The sequence below is a fragment of the Passer domesticus genome, chromosome 23 (genome assembly GCF_036417665.1).
Source record: "Passer domesticus isolate bPasDom1 chromosome 23, bPasDom1.hap1, whole genome shotgun sequence".
Lineage (NCBI taxonomy): Eukaryota > Metazoa > Chordata > Aves > Passeriformes > Passeridae > Passer > Passer domesticus.
Window position 1 is genome coordinate 3,363,293 of NC_087496.1, and position 24,043 is coordinate 3,387,335.

At 50.4% G+C, this 24,043-nt stretch overlaps 1 protein-coding gene across 7 annotated transcripts in view; it reads left to right on the forward strand.

Moving 5' to 3' along the window:
- The window catches only part of LOC135285584 (protein CEPU-1), a 357,552-nt gene that overhangs the window by 288,765 nt on the left and 44,744 nt on the right, over window positions 1-24,043 (forward strand). For all 7 annotated transcript variants that reach the window (XM_064397992.1, XM_064397994.1, XM_064397997.1 and 4 more), the window contains one exon: window positions 19,134-19,366. In XM_064397992.1, coding sequence (XP_064254062.1) covers window positions 19,134-19,366 — 233 coding nt within the window. The remainder of the gene's footprint in view (window positions 1-19,133; window positions 19,367-24,043) is intronic.

A 24,043-nucleotide genomic window follows, 5' to 3' on the forward strand; every position in this document is an offset into this window, starting at 1 on the left:
CTGCAAAGCCCCATCCCTCCACCCCGCTCTGGGAAGCCCAGAGCTCATGCAATGCAAATCTGCAGAAAGCAGCAGCAAAGCCCTTGCTCTGACTCATTATTCTGACCACAGCAGATGCTTTGCAGAGGGACACTGCCTGTCCCCTGGCCGTGGCATGGGGCCACCAACCCCAGCGTGCCACTGCAGCCCTGCCAGCTGACAGCACTGACAGGATGATGGGCTTTGGCACCTTCCCATCACCAGCTTGGAGCTGGCCCACGGTGCCCTCCTGGGTCCACAGAGGCTTGCAACAAACTTCAAGGCTTGTGCCTGGCTTATTGTTGGCACTTGATGCTTCTCCTCACTGCTCTGGTGATATTTCTTGTCCCTGGCTCGTGGCTGGCTTGCAGCTGCAGTGTGCTTGCCCTCATGCTGAGGGGAGAAATTACTCTACAAGCCCCCAAATTGATGTAGAGCTAATTCCTTGCTGCAATTTGCTAAAATCCTCCCTCCTCTGTGCTTTCCCTGTTAAAGATCACATGGAGTGGCTGGGTTTGGTGCCTGCTCTGTGGGAGCCAGCTGCAGTCCCTCGTAGCCTTTTGTTTTCAGATTGCCTTTTTGGAGAGATACGAAAATCCACTGAGGAATGATGGGCGAGCTCTGCTTTGTAAAGCTTTGCTCTCCTTTCTTTCTGGAGTCCCTGCAAAATGTCAAATGCTCTTTTCCTGCCTCCTAAGTGCACACATTTACCCAGGTTCCTGGTATTTTGGGAACAATCCCGTTTACTCACAGGCTGTGTAGGAGGCACTGGCAGAGGCTGTCCAGAGGAGCTGTGGCTGCACCATCTCTGGAACTGCTCAAGGCCAGGCTGGACAGGGCTTGGAGCAAGCAGGCTAGTGGAAGGTCTTGAGGGGGTTGAAATGAGATGAGTTTTCAGGTCCCTTCCAACCCAGACAATTTTGGATTTCTGTGATTCTATGCCAGTTTCTCAGTGTTGGTCTGGAGCACTTTGAAAACTGAAGCCTTAGACGTAGAAATTGCAAACAATGGTGATTTTTAGTGCAGTGGCTGAGCTGAGACAGTGTGGTCATCTCCTGTCCCCTGCCCCTTACCCACTGCTGTCTTTTCTGTAATTGTGAGCTCTCAATAGGAGATTTGGGCACTTTCACTGCAGGTTGTTGCCTGATGCAGATTCCATCCGCAGTCTCCTACTCCCGGTGTCACTCATGGCTCGTGTCCCTGCAGCAATGAGCCACACAGGGTGAAGGTGACACTTCCCCTTAATCCCCAGCCCCAGAGGCTGAGCTTGACATGGGTCAGCTTTTGTACAAAACAAGGGAAAAAAACAAACAAGCAGCTGAAAGTTGAGCAGAACAAGGAAAGTTCAGGCTGCTCTGTAATGTCAAGGTGAGCAAGGCGATGGCATTTACGTGTGAGATATCCGGGACTCGGGATCTGGGATTAGTGTCAGCTCGTCTGTGGCAAGCTAAATTAGGAATGCAGAGGCTGTCTCTGTTTATGATACAGGGTTGTTAGGTGCTTCAGGTACTGTCATTCTTATTTAAGGATATATTTAAGGATTAACAGTAAGAAGTCCAGCATTAGCAGGAGAGAAATGAATGTTAGTGAGCTTAGGCTTGGAGGGCTTATTTTTTGATCATCATCATGTGAGCTGCTTTAGGAGAGATGAGCTCCAAGATGGGGAGGGCGGGGGGAGAATCTTGTATTTTTGCAGGAAAAGAAAACGTTTTGCAAGTTTGAATAGAGCTCAGAACTTAGCAACAATGACGGCTGCATGGTTAAAGCTGCATAACTCCCCGGAGCCGGTGCCTTTGCTGGGCTGGGGATCTGGCTCACAGCACCCAGCCTATTTTTAGCCTCTATTTTTTGTGTGTTTCTTTCTTCTCGGGCAGAATATGTGTGATCAAACAATGTCCACGGATTTCTTTGTTGTTTGAAATCATTCTGTGTTTTTAATTGGCAGCTTTTCTGTTTCGCCTTGATCGTGGTTGACTGCAAGTAGGTTACGTTTGCTCTGAGCTGTCTCAGGCACCTTGGGCTGGCGTGGAGAAGTTCCCTCCTGATCCTGCTCCCTCCAACTGGGTGTAGCACAAAGATTTTATTGCTGCCAAACATTTTCTTATGTGTAAACGCCACGTTTTGCATTCCCAGGCCTTGGCTTTGATATTTGCTGCCCACAAGCACCTGGCGCTGGGGAAAAGCTGCTGAGGATTCACAGCTCTTGACATCCCAAGATTTTCTTATTTTTAAGGCTTTTCTTAAAGCAGAAATGAGTGAAAAGATTGGTTCATTTGTGCAGTGGGTTAAGGCAGTTCTGATGGCTGAGATGCAGGAAGGAGGAGGTCTCACTATCCCCCCACCTCTGTTTGAAGGAGTAGCATAAAATATACATCCCAAACTCCTGGTTTTGACATTCCCATTTAAATAATTTTAATTCTTATCATTAAATATTGCAATTATCAGGTCCAGCTCATCCTTTGAGGTGAGCTGGGTGTGCTGTGGGCTGTGTTTCACCCCTCTGCACTGAGGCCTCTGCAAAACCCTTGCTGGATGATGGAGTGGGCACCCATGACTCCAGTGCAGCACTCCTTGGGTGCCTGAGAAGAGGGTGGCCAGGTAGAAGTCAAAAAGGTGCCCAATTTTGTGTGCTTAACCAAACTGGACAACTCCTGAGTATCCATTAGTTCTGTGCTTCCTGAAGCTGAAACAATTGCTATTATCCCCTATCACATTGCATGACCTACATTTGACTTGAAAGCCTCCTGCTAATAATTAGTTTGAATTTCGATTTAAAAATAAACACATTCATATTCTAGGTTTCAAAACTTGAAGAAATCAAGCCCCTGGATAGATGAAATCCCCCACCTTTCCCTCCTGGTCCCTCCTTTCCCTGATTTCCACACAGGCAGTGAGGAAGGAGTGAATTAGCTGGGCTCGGTGGAGGAGGAGGGTTTGGATATAATGAGACCGCTGGGCATTTTCCTGGAAAACTGCAGGAGCTTCAGTGCTTGGAAGATTTGGGCCATCTGGATAAAGAGGGTCAAACTTGGCGTTGGCAGGGATGAGGCAGCAGGGGCAGAGGGACAGCTCGGCCTCGCCAGAGGAGCTGTGGAGAGCACAGAGCAATGCTCAGCACCTCCAGCAGAAGGCTCAACCCTTCCCTTCCCTTCCCTGGCTCTCCAATGCACCAGCACTGTGCTGCTTCTCCTGCTCCTCGCTGTCCATCTGCCTGCCTGGCGCTCCACGAGGAGCATCCCAAGGTGTGGAGGCAGCGCCTGGCACTTGGCAGGGGATCGTCAGTCACCCACGGGTTGGGGGTTAATTAGCAGTTCTGGGGAGGACAGGACTCTCCCAGAGAGGAGAGGTGCAGCTGGTTTGTGTCCTGCTGTCAGCTCCACGAGATGGATGCGTGTTCTTGGCAGAGCTCGGATCCCATCCGATGGGACACAGCCATGGCAGCATTCCCGTAAGGGCTGCAGTGGTTGTGGCAATGCATCATCATCTGCCCTTCTCCACACACCTCAGGGCTTTCTGTTGCTGCAGGTAGAAAATGCAGAAAGCTGTCATGGTCATAATGCTTATCCAGAATCCCAGTGTCCTCATTCAGTCATTCCATGTCCAGGCTTTCTCCTGTATTTCTTGGCGTCCGGTCTCCTTTTGTCATGGTGTGCTACCATGTGCACGTGGGTGGTTTTTGTGCTCTTAAGAGAAAATGTGGAAGGTAGAACAGCCAGAGAATGTGTTTTTGGAGATGCATCCTTGCCTGGATGAGGTGCTCCCTTCCCACCAGGTTCCTGTCCACACCCACCCCTCTTGCTCTTTGTTCTGCAGCTAGAGCCCAGTGAGCTGGAATTTTGGAGTGTGCTTTTGCAGACAAATCTCACAGCACAAGTGGCTGCACCTGGGAGAAAAGCCTGGCTTTCTGTTTAATCCAGAAATCCCCTAAAACACCGGATGGCACCGTGGGGTCATTCTCATTCTGAGCTGATGATGTGTCCATGCCTTGAAGCATGACAATTCCTGCTTCTTGTAATTCCTTTATAGCAAAAAAAAAAAAAAAAAAAAAAAAAAAAAAAAAAAAAAAAAAAAGTCTAATCAAACTTAATAGTGACAAAACCAAGAGGATTCTCTGGAAATTAGTGTGAAATCCTATAGAAAAGGGGAAACAATGAAGCATCCCTGGTGGGATCCCACAGGTGAATTTTTCCACCCATGGGAAGGGTTTAATACTCCGGCTGCTTCAGCAGCACTTGCCCATAAGGTGTAATCCTAAATGATGCCACTTCAGGTGCTATTTTTATTCAGGAAAATGTCAAATCCTTTCTCAGAACTTAGTGACTTGTTGTCTTGGTAATTTCTTGCAGAAACAGGATCTATAAAAATCCCCTATTTTCTTGGCACTAGGCTTTTCTTGTCTATTTTGGATGTAAATATTTTTTACAATCGGGGGAAAAAAAAGGGGGGGGGCTGCTTTGATTCTACAAGTGGTGTAATTTTCCCCTAGAATGTCTCTTGTAGGACTGTGATCTCAGATTTATGGTCCTGGCCCAGTGTCCTTTGAAGCACAGTCCTTGTACAAGCAGATTGTATCTGCCCCATTCTCTCTTCATGCACTTGTTCCTAATCTGAATCCCAGCTCCTGGGAAGCTGGAAATCCAGTACTGAGCAGGGTTATATCCATTTTGAGTTAAGTGTGGCAGCATGGAGGGCAAACCATGCTGTTTAGTGAGGATTTTCTTCTAAATTTCCAACAAAAATTACATTTTCAACAGCAAACAATCACTTTGGCAATGAATTGTTTCCAAATTTTGGCAACTACAAGTCATTTGCAAATTAAAAGAATAAAATCAAAGAGTGCTCCTGATAACACTGAGATGTTCTGGACTCAGGGGAGCTTGGGGCTGGTTCTGCAATGCTTCAGTCAGAAATCTCCTCCCCAGAGAGGCTCCTGCCTGGCGGCTTCCCAGTGAGGGTGACTGGCTCTGCCATGTCCCAGTGGGACTGGGAGCTCTGGGCAGCTCTGGTGGACATTTTGACAGAATCAGAAAGGTTGGAAAAGACCTCTAAGGTCATTGTGTCAAGGATTAAGGCAGCACTGCCAGATCCACCACTAAACCATGTCCCCGAGTCCCTAAGGTGGTGATGGAGGAGGAAGAGCAGAGCCTTTGCTCCCACTGTGATCAGCACTGACATCAGAGTTCACGTCTTGGGGTTTGCTGCAAGATGCAAGAAGAATCTTTGAGGAGGGCAGGAGGTCATTTTGGGATACTCCTGCCACCATCCAGGCTCCTGGGCTGCACTGCACTTTGAGTGAGATCCGAGGGAAAAGCAAGGCAGGAGCTGCGCAGCCCTTCCGGGGAGAGAGGGAGATGATGAACAGTGTCTTTCCAATCACAACAAGATCCCCAGAGTCCAAAAGGAGCAAGGCTTGGGCATAAAAGCCGGAGCTGCCCTAATAAAACATTTACTGGGGTTTGGAGACCTGTGCGCTCCGACACGGTGCATACATATTAAATGATCAAAGTTTCCATGCCTTCGGAGGAGCCAGCTGCTAATCTAATGCAACCCTTGGGCTTTGCTCACCACTGACTCTGCATGAAAGCAAATGCCGGCTCTGTTTTCCTATTTAAAAGATTTCCGAGCTAAGCCAGGTGGGTCACAGTTCAGGAAGCAACAGGATCTGGCCTCTTCAGGGCTTCAGCAAGGCTTGTTAGGGTTGAGATGGATCCGGCTCTTCTCTCAAGCCCTGTCTGCCTCTGACTCCTGCAGGCCAGCTTGGTGCTGCCGTGGTCTTACCCCTTCTTCCTCCTCCTCCTCCTCTTCTGCTTGCCCCTCCCTTCCCTAAATCACTCTGTCCACATCCCATTGCCCGGCTCTGCCAGCTTTTCAGCTCCCAGCCTGAGTGTTCAAGTGCTGCCGTTGGATTAAAACCAAAGCAAAGGGAGGAAAAAACCCAACCCAAACAATCCCACTCCCTTCGAATTTATAAACCGAGCGCACTCGAGCTGGAATGTGCCGAGGAGGAAAAGCAAAACACAGAGCCCCCGGGGTGCTGTTTTTCAAAGTGATGCAGCCCTTTATTTGCCTGCCTCCACTTGTTTTAGCTGTGCAGGGAGGCAGGCAGGTAAAACCCTGGCTGGGTGCTGGTTCCAGGCACTGGGGCTGGCTCAGAGCTCTGCAAACCTCCAGCTTTCCCATCATCTGTGCTGCTGCTGAGCAAACACTTCACCTCCTGCTCCTCACTGCTCCAGTGGTTTGGGACAGATGGGTTTGGTTTTCCACTTGGTTACAGCATTTCTTCCGCTTCTCAAGTGTCTCCCATGTCTTTCATGTAATTCCTTAACTAGTTTCCATTTACCGGCGGTCGCTTTCTTTTAAAGTACTTGAATCTGTTTGATCATCAACAAATTTCTCTTTCTGTTCCTCTGATAAAAAATTAAATCTGGGCACTTTTTGAAGGCTTCCTCCCCACCCCCTTTTCTCTTCCTCCATCACTTCTCAGTGGGGAATCAGTCCTTTTCTAGGAAACGAAAATAAATAAAAATTAGAGTTCAAAGTGTGATATCTACTCTTAAGAAGAAGAGGGGAAGAAGAAGGAAAAAAGCCCCACCATATATTCTTACAGATGTGACATCAAAATGGAAAACTATAAAGGACATGTTTTCAAAGGCTTGTACAGGGACTGAGTTGGATCAGTAGGAAACAGGCAAAGTCTCTCTGGGTACTTTGAAATCCTATCCCCAAGCTGCCAAAACTGTTGTTTTAGCTGGAGTGCTGGTGTTTCTCCACCTGCCAAAGCAGCTGGATGGGGAGCAGAGGCTGCTGCAGGCCCCATGTCACCACAGAGGGGTGGAGGTGTGTGTGGGACAGGAGAGTGACATCGTGGTTGAGTGCTGCCATCCCCTGCATCCCCTGTGTCCTTGTGTCACCTTGGCACCTGCATCCATGCCTGCCAGCAGAAGCAGGTCCTTCCTTGCACTGCAGAGGAGCTTTTGGGTGTGATGGGAGATGGAGCAGGGGAAAAGCATGGCCAGTCCCTTGGGAAGGGACGGTACCCAAGGCAGGACAGAGCTGTGGGACACCAGCTCCTTCTGTGTGTTGGGGATGGCCACCCTCATTCGGGCTGGGGGGGCGGGCAGTGAGAGCTGCTGACTCTGCTGAGAGCTGCCGTGGCAGAGCTGAGTGTGGGGTCACCCCTGGGTTCCTACCCAGCCTGGAATTGGGTTGGGAAATGCCCCGTGAGGCTGTGGAGCTGCAGTCTGGTCTGGGGGCTCCCCCGGCAGTGGAGGAGCAGCTGGGCAGTCCTGCGGGGTGGCAGATGGATTAGCAGCTCACTGTTGCCCAGGTAACTGCCTTTCCTCCCCTGAATCCTGATTATTTGGTTTCTCACCATACACCGTGGGGCCCTGCGACTCATTCCATCCTTCCCAAACCCACTGGTGCCGTGGCAGAGCTGGCTCCCAGCTCAGCTCCCTCCCTCCCCAAAGGGCTTTTTACCCTGTGGGCACAGTGGAGCCTGAGTCATTGTGTCCTGGGACCCTCTGAACGAGCCACCGTGGGGCTTGGAGCAGCCAGGATGTTCCCCAGGGGTCTCATCCAGCCCAGTGGCTCTGCATAAAGGGTCCAGTGTGCTGGTGGTTGTTTCCTGCACGCAAAGGCTGTTGGACTCAGTCAGCAGCAGCTTGATTGCATTAATAGGAATTACAGGAGTTTGAAAATGCATGTGAAACCCCTTGGCTGCTCCAGGATGGAGGGAGCAGGGCCAGGGTGAGGTGGTCAAGTGCAAACCCAGCTCAGCTCCAGGTCTGGCTGTATCCAAGGTCAGCAGAGCATCTCTGCTGCAGGCAAGTACCTGTGGGAACAGGGACCAGCCCTGCGCTATGCAAGCTTGGATTGTGCATCTCTGTTTTCTAGGGAAGCTCATAACAGCCAGGAAAATGTCCCACAGCTCCCAGCAAGCAATATCTCCCCCCTGCTCTAGGCAGGTGACTCGCACAGGAGGCTTTAGGAGGTTGAGTGATGTTTCAGACAGCAATTTTTCATCTGTCACTTCATCTCCTCCTGCACATTCCCTGAGTTATCCTCAGCGCAAACTCCTTTTCCAAAGATTTTCTCCAACAAAACTCTCTCACCCCATCACTTCCCTCAGTGCTCATGGAGCACCCTGGCTGTCTGATGTGGAATACAAATGTCTGGAGCCCATGGCTGTGACATCCACGTGCTTTCAGGGACAGCACAGACACCTGCCTTATGCAATCGATTATTTCTTTTGGGGAGGAGGAGCTGCAATTAATCTCTGCTTGTCTTTAGTGCTTTTTGTTGTCTTTCTGGCTGTTAAACTGCTTGTGTGGAAGGGAAGACGTACACCTAATGGTGGAAGCCTTGTGTGGGGAGGAGGCACCAACAAACCTTTGGCTTCTGGGGTGTTCCTGTTGTCCAATGTGTCTCTGGTGAGTGAAGAGAGAGATTTCTTGGTTTGCAGCTGGTTGGGCCACAGGGTGGGCTGGAGCCCATGATGTGCTGAAGTTTTGAGGCTGATTGTCTCACTGTGAATCCCTGGCTCCTGCTCCATCACCTTGGATTAATTACAGTACAATGCAATATACATTTATATGGTGTCTGCACAAGTGTCTCAGGGCTTCTGCAATCTGAAAAATCTAATTAAGGTGCAGCCTCCAACATGAATGCTTATCACCGGGATGCGTGCAGCCAGCCAGGGGCAGCTGCCTCCCCGCCTCAACCCCGAGCAGGATCCACACTCTCCTGGCATTATTAATTACTGAAAGCTTGGTGTCCGAGACACGATCGATACCGCAGCTCTGCAGAGAGAGGAGAGACAGAGTGAGTGTGAGGGAGCTGGAGATAACCATCAGCCAGAAACGTGGTGGAGCCTGTCCCTGGCCTGGGAGGAGGAGTCTCTTTGCTGAGATGAGCACGTGTTTCCCAGTGATTTTGATGCTGGCATGTTGTTCACTGATGGAGAAGAACGTGGTTGATGTTGAACCTTGGTCTGGGGAAGGTCATGTCATGGGGGTTGGCCTGGTGATGGACACAGCAGCATTACTGCAACACCTATTGGCCATTTTTATTTTGTCTCAGGAGTGGCAGCAGCTGTTGGGAACGCCCTGAAGGGAGGGAGGGAGCACCACAAGTGTGATGAGAGCGTAAATAACCAGGGGAAAAGGGAAAGGAAATGTGAAGTGGCCCTTTAAATATGAGCCTCCAGAGCCCAGAGCCCAACCAGCTTTCCCTCAAGTATTCAAATGAGATTGCAGCATCAGATTGGTATGCATTAGGCTGGTCTCAATGAAAATTAACATGTAATTGCTTCAAATGAAGTAAGTGAGGAGGTAATCTGTTCTTAAATTGGATTCTCAGGATTTTGTGGTACCATAATGCAGCTGTGAAATGAAATATATTTTAAGGATGATGTCCTCAAGGGGAGAGGGAAGGATGGGGGGTGTCTTTACTGGGAAGGGTCCTTTCCCTTACTCCCTCTTTTGTTTCTGGTCTCATTAGTGCTATTTTATAAATGTGGAGAGGGCTGTGGTGCCATGGCGTGGCTGGAGAAGGTCCCATTGCTTTGGCTCCATCATGTTTCCTTCCTTGATATCCCTCCTGCTCCTCCCTTCCACTTCCTCTGGTTCACCGCTTGCCTTGCTATGTCAGTGCCTCTCCAGCCTCTTCTGCCAGGCACAAGTCCCCACCCCATTGTGATGAGTCACATGGGAGTCATGAGACGAGCGCTTGAACTTTGTTTATGTAGCAAACCACCTTCTGGTTAGGTAGTGGAAGAAGATCTGGCTCTGTGGTGGGGTTTATGTGTCTGTGAGAAGCTGTGCAGGTGCTTGTTAGGGAGCTGTGTTCTCTGAGGAGGGTTGTCAGAGCACGAGGCACAGTTTAGCTTTTTCTCTCAGCTGCTTGTGCTCTTCTGCCAAAGAAAAATCGCCCTGTGATGCAGCACAGCTCTGCAAGGCTTCAGGATTCATCTCCAAAGGCTTGGGATGCCCCACTCCTCCTACTCAGCCTTGAGTTGCTGGGACCACCTCTCTATTTTAATTTTGAGGATTTGCTGCTTGTCCTTGTTCTGTCTCTGCCCATCTCTCCCCATCTGGCAGCAGAAGCACGACGAGCTCGGGCGTCGTGGTGAGGATGCAATTAGGAGCGTGAGGGAGAGCTGGTGTAGGAAGGTGATGTGGTAACCTGCAATTATTCCCAGGCTAGAATTATAGAGATGGCATGGTATATATAGATAGAGAATATATAGATAGAGAATATATAGATAGAGAATATATAGACAGAGAATAGATAGATGGATATATATAGATATGGTGTATATATGTACAATAGCAGCACATTTTTGCTACATAAAGTTGTGACAGCCCCATCCCTGGAAGTGTCCAAGGCCAGCCTGGATGGGGCTTGGAGCAAGCTGCTTGAGTGGAAGGTGTCCCAGCCCATGGCACGGGATAGAACAGGATGATCTTGAAGGTTCTCTCCAACCCAAACCATTCCATGATCCTACGAAGACCCCACTGGTCAGCAGAAGGCAGTGATAATACAAGCTCCCTCAGTTCCCCAGAGCAGCTCTGCCAGTGCCTTGAAAACCTGATTCCTGATCTTGTGCCCTTCCCTGGGCAGGTTTCCCTGTGTTGTCCCCATCAGTGGCCTGCAGCCCACTGTTTGCAGCACCTCTCCCTCCCTCTCGCCCCCTGCTCCTCCTCACAGAGCCCCCGGACTCGAAGCATCCTTCAGCAGCCTCCAATTCCCTCCTCCATCTCCCTCTGCAGTCCTGGCAGAAAGCGTTCACCCCTCACCGTTCCTGTTTTGTGCCTCAACTTCTAAGGAAAAGCCACTTCAGTGATAATTTCCCACTTGTGATAAGTTAAGTGCATCGCTTCCTCTGGAATGCATTTTCAGTGCAGTTAAGCTCAGCAGTCCCTTGCCTGTGTGCGCAGTTAAACGCGCTCCTTTGCAGCCCGTTGGGGTGGATGGCATCGCTTTATTCCAGGGCCATTAGTGTCACTTGGCAAAGCAGAACCGGGATTTATTCCGGGGCACAGCTCGTAATTGGGCGAGTTCAGCGCCGGGGATCGGCACTGGCTGCTGGCAGTGCAGCCTGCAGGAGGAGAAGAGGAGCTGCCGGGGGGGCTGAAGGATGGGGAGTTGGGGTGGCTTGAGTGGCTCAGCCCGGGACTAGTAGGTGGTAAAGAGCATTTTTTTCTAGAGAGAAGCACAGAGCAAGGAGAGAGATCCCTGTTCTTTTGGAGGCAGAGAGAGAAAACAGCTTCTCTGCACCCCCTCAGATGAGGAGACCTTGTTTTCTAGGGTTTGCGCTTCTCCGTAACGTTTGAGGGGAGAGGATGAGATCATCAGGGAGTTATTTTCTTCTTGTGGCATTTTCCACACCTCTTTTTGAAGCTGCCAGAGCCTGGTCGTGGACTGGGCTGATGGAGTGAGGATCCTTCTGTAGGCAACCTGGAAGACTGCCAGGGGAGGGGTGGCTTTCAGTGAGGGCTGTTTGCCTGCTGGCATCCAGGAGCCTCCTGCTCATTACTTGGGCTTTGGGAATGCAAAAAAGGAGAAAACCCTCAGGAATAACTGTCCCACAGCTCAGCAAAGGATCCCACCCATGGGTTCCCTGGGTTCCATGTCATTTATAAACCATCCGTGTCCTCACAGGCGTTTTGGTGCTGGTGTCACCCCGTCCCCAGTGCCATTAGCACTTCTGGAGGGCACCCAAGCAGATGGGGCAGGAACACACTCCAGTGGTGCCCTAGGGAGCCAGCCACAGCCTGGGTTAGGGACACACTTGCTGCCATGGCTGCTGCCCTCATTGATGTTTTGTGGCACGCTCCGAGATGCTGAGATGGAAGATGCTATAGATGTGCAGAGCCCTGTTGTTAGCAGAGACAATAGGAGGATAAATAGAAAGGCTGGATGAGCCGAGCACGGGACTTGGAAAGGTGCTGGTGCACTGCTGCATTGCAGAGAGATAAAGACTTTTCCAGACGAGCCATCCCTGCCGGCTGCATCGCGATCTGCCCACTCTGCACCAGCCCTCGGGGCCGGCACAGGCGTCTCCCAGGACTGTCAGCATGCACACAGAGGTGTTCATGGAATCCGTGCCTGCTCCCCACCCTGCCTGATGCTCAGTCAGCGGGAGCTCCAGCTCTTTTTGCAGCCTTTCTTCCCTTCCCAGTCCGGTTTCCTCCTGTTTCCTTGGCATGTGCCAATAACCGTGTCTAAGGCAGCACACTGGGAGTTGTTTGCAGCTCTGCAAATCCCGGGCAGTGAACCAAGGCGGATCTTTTTGAGCCCAGTATTATTATTAATGTAATTAGTGTGAATCATTTGCATGTATAAACTTTCAATTGAGGAGATCAGGTACTTTATAAACATGAGTTAACTCACACTCCCTGGCAAGGAGGTGCCAGCTATCTTTAAAGCCTTGCAGAGGGCAGGAATGAAGGGCAGGAACTTGCATGAGCCAGTGGGAAATGCAGGACCTCCCAGTCTAGGGCCCTGACTCCCTCTGCAACAACCAACATGGAACTGTCTGGGCAGGGAAGAGAGGGGGAAGCACAAAGGGGTTTTATTTTCCACTTCTGAGCATTCCTTTTGGCCAGCTCAGTGATATTTTGAAGAGGCACTGGGGTGGCATCTGATCCAAGGGTACCTCCTCACCCTGCTGTCTTTGGAGAGGCTCTGGCTGCTGCAGGGGGGACAGGAAGAAGGAGTCAGCCCCAGCAGGGACCCCCCTTTCCTGCCAGACCCCACTGCTGTGTTAACCATTGGGTCAGCTCCTGCCTGTCAGGAACCAGGCTCCCCATGCAGGGAAGAGGTTTCTTCATCCTGTGAGCCACTCTGTGCTGTGAAAACCTCCTCGGGCTGTGTCTTTGGTGGTGTGACATCAGTGGGAGCTCCAGGGATGCCCTCCAGCCAAACTCACAGTGAGGTTGAGGATGACTGGGCTGGTCCTGGGGAGCAGGTGAGGACAGGAATGCCAAGAACCTGATCACAGCCACTCACCCCAGCAGAGCTGAGCCTCCAGCCCCCATTAAAATCCCTGACTGAGCACTGGCAGCTTTCAGCAGTACCAAACCTACAGATATTTTAATCCAACAGTCCAACTTCCACTGTGAATGTCTCCTGCAAGGAGCCTGTGACCAGCACATCCAACCTTGCCATCCGAGCTCCATGGCCTGAGCTGGGTGTCCCTGCTCCAGCAGAATGGGATTATTGCTGGAGGAGCACACGCTGTTCCCCACGTGTGTGGGTGCACACACACTCTCAGTGTGTGCTGTGTGGGGTTGGTGTGCAGGGCAGCACTGGCTGCCCCTGTGGATGTGAGCAGACGGTGCTGCAGGGGGGGTGTGTGAGCAAACACAGGCTGGGTGTGCACGGAAAGGGAGCAGATGCTGTAAATCCTGCTGGAGAAGGGCTGGACTGGGAGAAATTGCTGGTGCGTGACTTAGCCCAGTGCAGCAGAGAGAGTGAAACCAGACTGGGTTGTAACAATGAGAGATTTGGCTCGATATTTATTAGTTAAAAAGCTTCCAGACAATGTTCTATGTGATATCCACACCTCAGGCTGTCCATGGCATGGGCATGCCAGCCTTACAGGATCGTGGCAGTACCTGTCCCAAGGAGCATGGCACAATCTGGCCCCAGCTTTCCCTTTGCTCAGGAATTGATGGCCAAAATTCTCTTCTAAACATCATAGGAAAGTCTGTGAGACTGTGCCTGACTGGGATTGAGTTGTTCACAGCCCGGCCTTTAATTAATCCTAATAAATAACAATAAAATGTGATAATCACAGAAATAAATCTGAAGATGTGGAGCTCTGCCTCGGGCAGCAGGCTGGTTTAGTTGATCATTTATAGCTCAGCTGACGGTGCAGAGGCTGGAAGGTGATGTCTGGGACATGAGAAGCTGGGGACAAGGCAGGTCCAGAGCATCCTGTCATCTTAACCAGCCTCAGTGGGAGGATTTGCACCCCATTTTAAGATAAACCCCAAACTTATTCCTGATTTCCAGCTTAGTTTAGCTCATAGCAGACAAAACATTGCTGGTGTGGGATTAATTAAAAATCTGGAAGCGTGTGGGAATGGCTGAGTTAGACTGGGAAGAAAATGAAAAGACATCTGGGGATGCTTGATGGTGGGTGTGGCATTTGGGGACACGGTTTAGGTGTGGGCTTGACAGTGCTGGGTTAATGCTTGGACTCAATGGTCTTAAAGGTGTTTTTTTCCAACCTAAAGGATTCGGGTCAATGCCATTGTGAAATTCCATCAAGTGGCCAGGATTTAAGAAGGTGGTTTCTCTGGGGCATGCCATGAAAATTAGGGGGTGGTGGAAGGAGAATTGAACCTGGGGAGGGTCAGTTTGGTCACAGCCAAGACTGGGCCTCCACGTTTGCTGGGGTGAGCCAGGCTTAGCCCCATTCTGCCTCCCCATGATGGAGCTTGTACCTTGATAATTGCAATGAAAGCAGCAATCAGGTTGGTAATTTTGCTGAGCTCTTTTCAGTTCTAATTAACATTATTCATTTCTTGTGTGTCCTGCTGGGTTGAGACAATCTGTGCTCTCCAGCCCAGCCCTCTGGAACACCAGCAATCTGCATAAGAGGCAACAAAAAAGTGTTGTGTGCCAATTACTACACTTCAGTAATTAAAAACCTCCTTCCCCCCACTGCCTGCCCACCTCCTCTCGTGTCATTTTTTTTGTGTACAAACTCAAGAAAGCAAAGAGAGAAATTCAGGAGGGCACGTCACTGCTGGTGTGTGCCATCTGTGTCTGCTCGGGAGTGCAGGGAGGTGCTGGGGGCTGGACGCAGCACGAGTGGGATCAGTGGTCAGGGAACTCAGCCTCAGCACCCTGCTGCTTGTTTATTCCTGGTACTTGTTTATGAGGCAGTTTTGTCCCCACTGATGGCTTTGTTGGCATTTTTAGGTCATCTTTGTGCTCGCTGGCAGAATCCTTGTGCTGTTGCTTTCCCTCTTCCAATTTGTCTTTGAGTGCTGTCCCTACAGCCAGGTGGGCTGTTGGCTGCACCTGTGGGGCCCTGTGAGATGCATCAGCTCAACCCTCAGGCTATGGAAATGTTTGGGAATACCAGTTTAGGGGAGAGTGGCCAGTCACTAATGGGCCAACTTGAGAGAAGAGGGTGGATAAAGCCCAGAAATTTTGGCTGTGGGAGATGATGACAGATCTGGAAGGGGCAGCTCCCCCCGTTTCCCTTTGCACCCACCACACATCATTAATCGGGGAGTGCAGGGCAAGGGATGAGCAGGTGGGTTGGGACAGCTGGGGAGGATGGAGATTCACAGCTCTCACCTCTGCTCAGCGTGTGTAACTGTCTAAAATGCCCAAATTTGTGGTCATTTTGAGGTGCCCACAGAGGCCACAGAGAGTAGAGGGTCTGGTGCAGCACGAGGAGGAGCATTTCCCTGCAAACCATCCCTGCCTGCCCCAGGATGATGTAGCAGGGGTGAGTTAGGCAGAGTTCCCATCTCCCAGAGAAGAAACCCTGAGGCTTGGGACTCTGGGTTTATTGGGAAAGAAACAGCAGAGAGAGGCAGCAGTATCCAGAGCAGCATCATCTCCACCTTGTACTGGCACACAGCAGGTTTTCATCTTCCTGGAGAAGTCCTTGCTGTCTGAGCAGGAGTGGAACAAGGATTAAGGATCTTGAGAGAGAAAATTACCTCATCTGTGCATAATTGTTTTTAGATCATCTTTTTGGAGGCAAGCGCTGCTTTCCGGCACCCCAAGGACCTCTCCCTCCCCTCCTTCCCTGGCACATCAAGGGGAGAGAGGGAAAGTGAGAGCTTCCAGCGAGGTGGAGGAGGCATCCCAGGGCCTTGCACTTGGCCAGGAGCAGGGTGGGAAGCGGGGAGGCTGTGGGCTCGGCGGTGGCTTTGCTCTCCACCTGTGCCTGGAGCGTGGCTTCCTGGCCAAAGCCAAAGGCTTTCTGCTCGGCTGCCCGCGTGTGGGAGAGGAGGCTTCCCATCCCTGCACTGGGCTGCTGGAGAGAGGAGCTGCTGGAGGAGGGAAGCAGGAGCAGATGGAGGGGCTGGAAGAGCATCAGGTCGCTGTGACAAGCCTTGGCCACGGGGACCCCGACCAGCACTTGTGCGAGGAGGGGCAGGAGGAGTAGGAGGGGAAGGAGGAGCAGGAGAGGATGGAGGAGCTGGAGGGGCTGGAGGAGCAGGAGGAGCTGGAGGAGCTGGAGGGGCTGGAGGAGCAGGAGGGGCTGGAGGGGCTGGAGGAGCAGGAGGAGCTGGAGAAGCAGGAGGTGCACAGTGCTTGGAAGCAGCTCAGGAAAGAGCACAACTGCCAATCCCTAAATAGCCCAGTGCATCCAGAGGTCAAAGCACCTCTTTCCCAGGAGCTGTGCTGTGCTTTATTATATATATATTTATATATATATATATGTTGGCTCAGGAGCTTTAAGAGGCAGGGAAGAATATAAAGTAACAGCTTGAAGCTTGCCGATCCCAGGAACAGGGAAGCGTGTCTGGATGATAAGGAGAGATTGTGCCCGGGTGCTGTGAAGGGCGAAAGCACTTATTTCACTGTTGCCTCATGCGTTACCTGAGCCCCGTTGCTTTTCAAAAGCACTTAAATGCCCATATGATAGAGGGAATGCTTGGATTGCACACTGTCTGGCTCCATTATTATCCAAGGATCTCCAAGCTGATGCATTTCATAAAGAAAACTGGCGTGGAGGAAGAGAGAGGAAATACATATTTTTAGTTCAGCTTGCTTACAGTTCCTCAAGGTAACGTCTGCAGAGGGGATTGGGTGAGAAATTCAAGTCATGTCTGGTTTCTCATCACCCAGCCCTGGACACCCCTGTGTTTGTGCAGAACCACCACCACAGGAGCCTATTTCATGGTACCAGAGCCAAACACCAAATAACCACTTCATTTCATTCGAGCCCCATAGGTCTGAGCTACCAGCAGAGCTGAAATTTGGAGTTCAATAGACTAAACCCATCCTCTGGGAAGAAATCTCCAGTTTAATCCAACTTGTGCAACTAAACTCTCAGGCCTTTTACTCAAGTTGTAATGCAGCTGAGAGCAAGAGCCAAGTTCTTGGTGTTCAGCCCAGACTGAATCTATTGCTTTTTTTAATGTAGATCATAAAAATCTGCTCACATTTAATTTATTATTATCGTAATATCATTATGGAACAGCAGTAAAATGGTTTAATTTATTGGCTGTTTTTCACACCAGGGAGGGAGGGTGGAGCAGGAGTTTGGTACTGGCAAACCAGGGGTGTCCTGTGCTGCAGACAACACAACTCCTCTGCCACCCAAAACCCCCAAAATTTGTGTGTTGAGGCTGGGTGGGTTATTCTAGCTTCTCCTGTAATCACTGGGGCCAAAGATGTTCCAAAAAGAGCCTGAATGAGATGAGACAGCTTGTCCCCAGGTGGGTACCTGTGTCTTCCCTGGCATCCGTAATGGACACAGGAAGAGAAATCTTCCACCACAGGGTCATTAAGGTTGGAAAAGCCCCTAAGATCAGTCCAACCATGTCCCTAACCATGTCCCTAAGTGCCACATCCATGTGGCTTTTACATCCTTCCAGTGACTCCAGCACTGCCCTGGGCAGCCTGTGGAAGGGCTTGACCACCCTTTCAGTGAGAAAGTATTCCCTAATATTCAATCTAAACTTTCCCTGGTGCAATTTGAGGCCATTTCTTATTGTCCTATCACTTGTTACCGTGCAGAAAATGTAAATCCTCACCCAAAGGTGACTATAAGGACCCCCAGCAAGGAGACAGTTCACCCAGAGAAAGGACACACTCCCAGGTGTCCAGGACAAGTCCATGTGCCACAGACATATCCACCCTTGTCATTACCTCCCCTGTCAGTGCAGTCTGGCACATGGAGCCCATTAAGTCCCTTACATTGCTTGAAGTCACACCAAGTGAGACATCCCAGAAGCTGCTGGGCTCCCACTCGGTGCCTCTGAAGTTAATTTGCATCCCAGCCACTGCACAAGTAATGAAGTAGTTTGGGGAAGAATATAAACAGTGGATCTTAGGCTGAGTGGTTTTATGCAGGCACATTATGCTCTGGAGCCAGCATCCAGCAAAGCGTGGCTAAATCCCGATGGCTCCGTAATCCCAAAATTTCTCAGAGAGAAGCAGGGGTTTAGCTGGCTGTGGGAGCTGCAGGTTTCTGATGTTTAGAGAAGGTCTGGATGCTTTTCTTGTGGAAATAGGAGGATTCAAACCTGGCTTGGGGACATGGGGATGGGGGGGTTACAGGGCTGGCAGAAACCTTTGGGAGGAGCAAGACTGATCCCAGCTGATGTTGACAGGAAAATAATCTCCCTCAGGATCAAAATAATTTCTGGGTTTGCACTGCGTTGTCTCCAGGGGGAACTCAGGTGCTTATTGAGGCTGAATATAGAGGATTTCTACTTCCAAAACATCCCTGGATAAGTTAAGTACTCAGCTCAGGTGAGGTGCACAAGTGAGGGAGGTGCAGCGGAGCAGGTGATGGGTACAGAAGGAAAAGTTGACAGAGGCGACAAATGGTCAGATGTTCAAGGTTTATATTTAGAGGTGTGTGTCAGAGCTGGCTTTCTCCAAAGATAAATTTTCCTCACTTCTTTGTGAAGCAGCACAAGTTTTCCCAGCACCACTTTGCATCTCTTTGTGTGGCTGCTGTGAAGATGTGAGGGTCTGCAGAGAGAATGACAAATGATGGATTTGGCCAGGAAGTAACAAACTGAACCCCCCAAACAAAAGTGTGGATTCGGGATGGAGGTTTGGGCTCAGCTCTGTTTGTCTGGGAGTTTGCAAAAGAATACATTGTAATGGAGGAGTGAAAGGCTGGTACTGGGTGGCTCTGACCTCCCTGCATCTGAAAACTCTGTGAAGCTGTTGGTCAAATCTCTGGAGCCGCCAGTTTAGATGGATAGTGGTGTCCTGAGCACCAGGGGGAAAGCGCTGACCTTGTCCTCTTTGGACACTGAAAGCACTGGGTCTCTGAAAGTGCTGCTGACAGCAAAGCTAAAAATAGTGCCAGGAGGACCAGGAGGGCTGGAAGGGAGGGAGGGAGAGCGCCCAAGGGCAGCACACTGATGGGTCACCTCTCTGCCTCTCCCCAGGTGCTCCGTGGACAACCGGGTGACCCGGGTGGCCTGGCTGAACCGCAGCAGCATCCTCTATGCTGGCAATGACAAGTGGTGCTTGGACCCTCGGGTGGTGCTCCTGGCCAACACCAAAACCCAGTACAGCATCCAGATCCAGGATGTGGACGTGTACGATGAGGGCCCCTACACCTGCTCTGTGCAGACAGACAATCACCCCAAGACATCGCGTGTCCATCTCATCGTGCAAGGTAAGAAAAAGGAGTTTGTAGAGGGCTTGGGCTTGGGACTTTGCTTTCTGTTGTTTTTTCTCTAGTGTCTTCTCCTCCTCTTGCTCCTATGTTGAACATTTGACACAGCATGGTGCAGAAGTAGAGGCTGATCCACAAGCTGGGATTGTCCCAAGCTGGGTAATGATTTTCACAGAATCAGAGAATTTGCTGTGTTGGAAGAGACCCACAAGGATCCAAAAGGATCATAGAGTCCAGCTCTTGGCCCTGCACAGCACTATCCCCAACAGTCACACCATGTCTCTGAGAGTATTCTCCAAATGCTTCTTGAACTCTGTCAGGCTTGTTTTTATCCAACTTTGCTGACATAATCCCAGGGCTCTGATACAGGCAGCTCTGCCTCCCGACACAGTCACTGGCAAATCCATGGTGCTGTTTGTTGTTGTTGTTGGGTTTTGATGTTTTTTTGTTTTGCACGCTGGAGGCAGTGCTTGAAGTAAAACTTGTGTTGGGGGAAAAGAGAGAGCTGACAGATTTGTGTGCTCTGTGGGAGTGTGTGTATGCCTAACAACAATATGTGTTTGTGTGTTGAAATTCCATGCTTTTGGAGGAGGAAGAGGAGGAGAAAGACCAGCACAGGGTGCTGGAGCACTTTTGGTGTCTAAGTGGATGCCTATATGTGCTCTTCAGCAAGTGTGTGACTTCTTGAGAGGGGACAGACAGGTGTGGCCACAAGGGATGGTCAAGCAGATGGACATTCATGGAAGACTGATCCTGTGTCCATGTGGCTGGACAAGAGCTGGACAAGGGGGAGCCTCATGGAGGGACACACTGGAGGGACACACGGAGCCTGATGAGCTCTTAGCCTGGGGGAAGATTAATGGAAAATTCCTAATCCCTTGCTAGCAACCATTTTTTTTCATGCTGCTTCTTCTGTGATTTGGCCGGGAGCCCTCTTAACATGACACACCAGCTTGAGTATTGGAATCTCGTCTCGGGCTAATTTTCGAATGCTGATGGGTGTATTGATTTGGAAACAAGCTGGGTTAAAAAGGCATTGGTCTTGTACACAGAGTCGGGTTGAGCTAATCCACCGTCGATATTCCAGGCCTGAGCGCTATTGACAGCCTAATGAATAGAAGTGGGGAAAAAACCCAGACTCAGGGCCTTTATTTTTCTTCTTCCCTCCCTTTTCATTTTCCTTTTCCTCTTCAAGCAATCAAGCTGACTAACCAGAGCCGGACTTTCTCCATCTCCATTAAGCGCAGAGGCAAAGCGGATGCATTGCCAGCCCCGGTTCTGGCTGTTTATCTTGCAATCTCTTATTACCTGCCTGAATTTCTTAAGCCAAAGTCGATCGCCAGCAAGTTCTGAAGTCGCTATCAGATGCTGGGGTGATGCAGGACAATTTCTATCTGTTCTCTTCTGATTCCCGTTTCCTGACCTAAATTTCCTGTATCACCAGACATCCAGGCCCATCCCTCCCCTGTCTTGCTGTATCATTAGGAAGAGATATTTGGACACTGCAGGAAAAGGTCAGAGCTTAACTCCTTGCAGCAGTTAAGTACGGGATGATTCAGTGATGGGCTCAGTCCTGTAATGTGCTGAAGATCCTCATGCTGCCAGCAGAAATTCCAGCTCTGGAGAGCGAGCCCCCTAATTTGAAGAGCTGTTCTTTGGCTCACCCAGCCCTTTCTCAGAGCAGGACATGAAAGTGAATTATCATGTCCAATTAAAGGGAAACCTGCCTTAATGACCTCGATGAAAATTGGCTGTGGTGCCAGGATTAACTTTCCTGCCTTGGAAAATGGGCCCTATAAATATGTATTCTGGAATAATCCTGTCCAAAACAACATTCAGCTTGTGGGAAGTGGTGCTTATTCCTCCTCCTAGGAAAGCAGGGTTGCTCAGCACCGGATTTCAGGGATGTGCCAAATTCAGCACACGGCCCTGGGACATTTTGCCCCTTTCTGCAGCTTGATAGGAAAGGAGAGGTGATTTGAGGAGGTGGGAAAGGTGGTGTCTTCTTTTTAACAGGTTTAGCCAGGAAGAGGAAGGTGTGCAGGCTGCTCTAAGCAGGTGCTGAGTTTCCCCTTGCTGCACCAGGAAAGGGCCTGGGGGCACAGCTCTGGAGGCAGGAGCACTCCAGCCTCTCAGGATGCAATTAAATCGTGCCCCGGGGCAGGCTGTGCCCTCCAAAGGGACCAGCTGCTGGGGGGGCAAGGAGCTCTCCCCCTTGCAGCCAGGATTGCAGCAGCCTGCTGCTCCCCCAGGCAAGCAGGATGGGTGCATATCAGCCAGGCCCAGACACTCTGAGCCCATGCCTGCATCCCTGCTCCTCCCAGGTTTGGGGGATATCTCTGGGAAACAGCCGTGGATGGAGAGCATCTGTGGTTTTGACCAAGGGCTGATGGAGGGGAGCAGAGCTATGGGAGGGGGGAGAGCAAAACACAGGAGAGGGGTAGGGGTGGGAGAAGGATATTCCTTCAGGGTACGAGGGTCGGGAATGATCCCCAAGGAGAAAATGAGGTAGAAACACAAGCAACTGAGGATGCCCCACACTGCAGCGAGGGGTGAGCTGCACATTTATTTCTAGGTTGGTTCTATTGGATGGCCAAGATCCCAAAATAGGTGGGGAAAAGGCACCTCAAGAGCTAATTTATCCTGTCCCCCTGCAACCAGGCAGAGACCTCGCTGCCAAGCACATGTGAAAGCTATTCTTGAAAATCTTTAACAAAGCAGGTTCTTCATTCTCCCCAGACAATCTATTCTACTGCTTTGCTACCTTTTTAATTAGAAAATGTATAGCTAATATCTAACTTAAACCTTCTTTGTTGCAAATGAAGTGGAGTTTTTCTCTGCCTATTCCCAGTGGATGTGGGGAACAATTGATCAGTGTCCTCTGTAATAACCTTTTGCTTTTGGGAAGGTTGTTATCCTGGTGCCCCTTAGCCGCCTTCTTTCTGAAACCATCCAAGCTCTGTTTTTCCCACTTTTCCTCATTGGCCAGGCTTTCAGAAACACTTGTCAGTCTTGAAATCCTGGTACAAAAGGGAAAAGGTGGTTGCTGCTGATCCAGGAATAGCAGGTCGGTGGCTCTGTGCTAATGTGGGACAAATGAGCTCAGGAATGAGACAGAGACCCTTGGCACCAAATGCACTGAAGTTCAGACCTGCTATTTTGGGGACTGCTCTAAATGGGGTCAGGCTGGTGGTGCCAAGCTGATGTCAGCCAAAAACAGAGCTGCCAAAGGCACAAGGAGGTTCTTAGCACCTGGATCCTCCTGAGCAAATGCACCCAGATTACAGACAGAGCTAAAATGAGCAGCTCAGGGAGCATCCCTGTCATCTGCAGGGTCTGGAAGGTGCTCCCACTCCTTCAGTACTCATTCCTTCTTAGGAGGAGTTGCCGTAAGACCAGACAAAGCACCAAAAGCACTGCCTGTATTTGCAGGAATCTGCCTTGGACCCTGGGGACAGTGAGATGTTTTTGGGAGTAAATCCCAAAGAAACAAAATCCAAGGAAGCCCCACTTGCAATAGGCAAGCTGTGAACTTGGAGTGGGGCAGAAACCCAGAGTGAGAAACAGGACTTATGTCCCACTGACCTCTGAGGAGTGATGCTTTTCCTTCCTCTCCTCTCCTGTATCCCACTCTGGTTTCCTCAGCAAGTCCTGCTTCTTGCAGCAGCATCTCAGGCACAGCCTCCCTTTTCTCCCTGCTCCCTGCAGGACATTTCAGCTATTTAAGCCATTCTCTGGGCTCCTGGGTTTAAAGGAGAGAGGCGAGGTAGGAGGAGAAGGACGCTATCTGGAAAGCTGTTATTTGTATTGATAATAAGCCGTCTCCAATGCGTGCCTGCAAAACACTCCCACTGCCTTGTAAGATGCATTAAGGGAAGTTGGCCTTATCTCAGTGCAGGAAATGGACTTGGGGAAGGAGGCACGGAGCCTGCCAGAGTTTAATCTCACTTAGGCACACAAATTTGCATGATAGAAAATGGTGGAATTTTAGTGCTTAAAAAGAAAGAAAGAAGAAGAAAAAAAAGGCAAAAGCAGGCAACTGGAGGGATATTAGCGCTTTCCCTGCTTCTTTATCACTTTCCCTGGCCCTATCTGGCTCTTGCTGTTGTCACTGGAGAAACTAATCACCCCTCCCCTTTTGTTTGGTGTAAATGAGTTTTCCCCACTCCTTCAGGAGCCCAGGTTAATCTTCAAATCCCTGCCTTTGTCTGGGAGTTAATTACCTGCTCGGCAGAGTCGGGGGTCTGTGGACACAGGTGGCAGGGGGCAGAGGTGGCAGTGCTGGTGGCACCTGTCCCCACGCAGGGAGCAGCGCTGCCAAGGTCTGTGCCGGTGAGATAAAGCCACCAGTGGGGCTGTGGTGCCTGAGTCGGCTTTGTTTCAACGACCAAACTCTACCCAATTAATTTTGCTTTGATGCCACAAGCCTCTTTCACTCGTGGGACATCAAGGAGAACTTTTTGTTGCTGTTTTGCTGCCTGGGTGCCTGGGAAATGCCTTTGCTGAGAGGAAGGCTCAGTTCTGTAGTCATCATCACCTTACCTGTGAGGCTGAGCCCGTGCCACCAATGCCTGCATTGCACATCTCCTGTTCTGGGAGCAAGGAGGGAAAAAGGATTTGCCCACCAGTGGCAGAGGATGTGCAGACATTGGTCACGTATGAAGCCGTGGGCTGGAG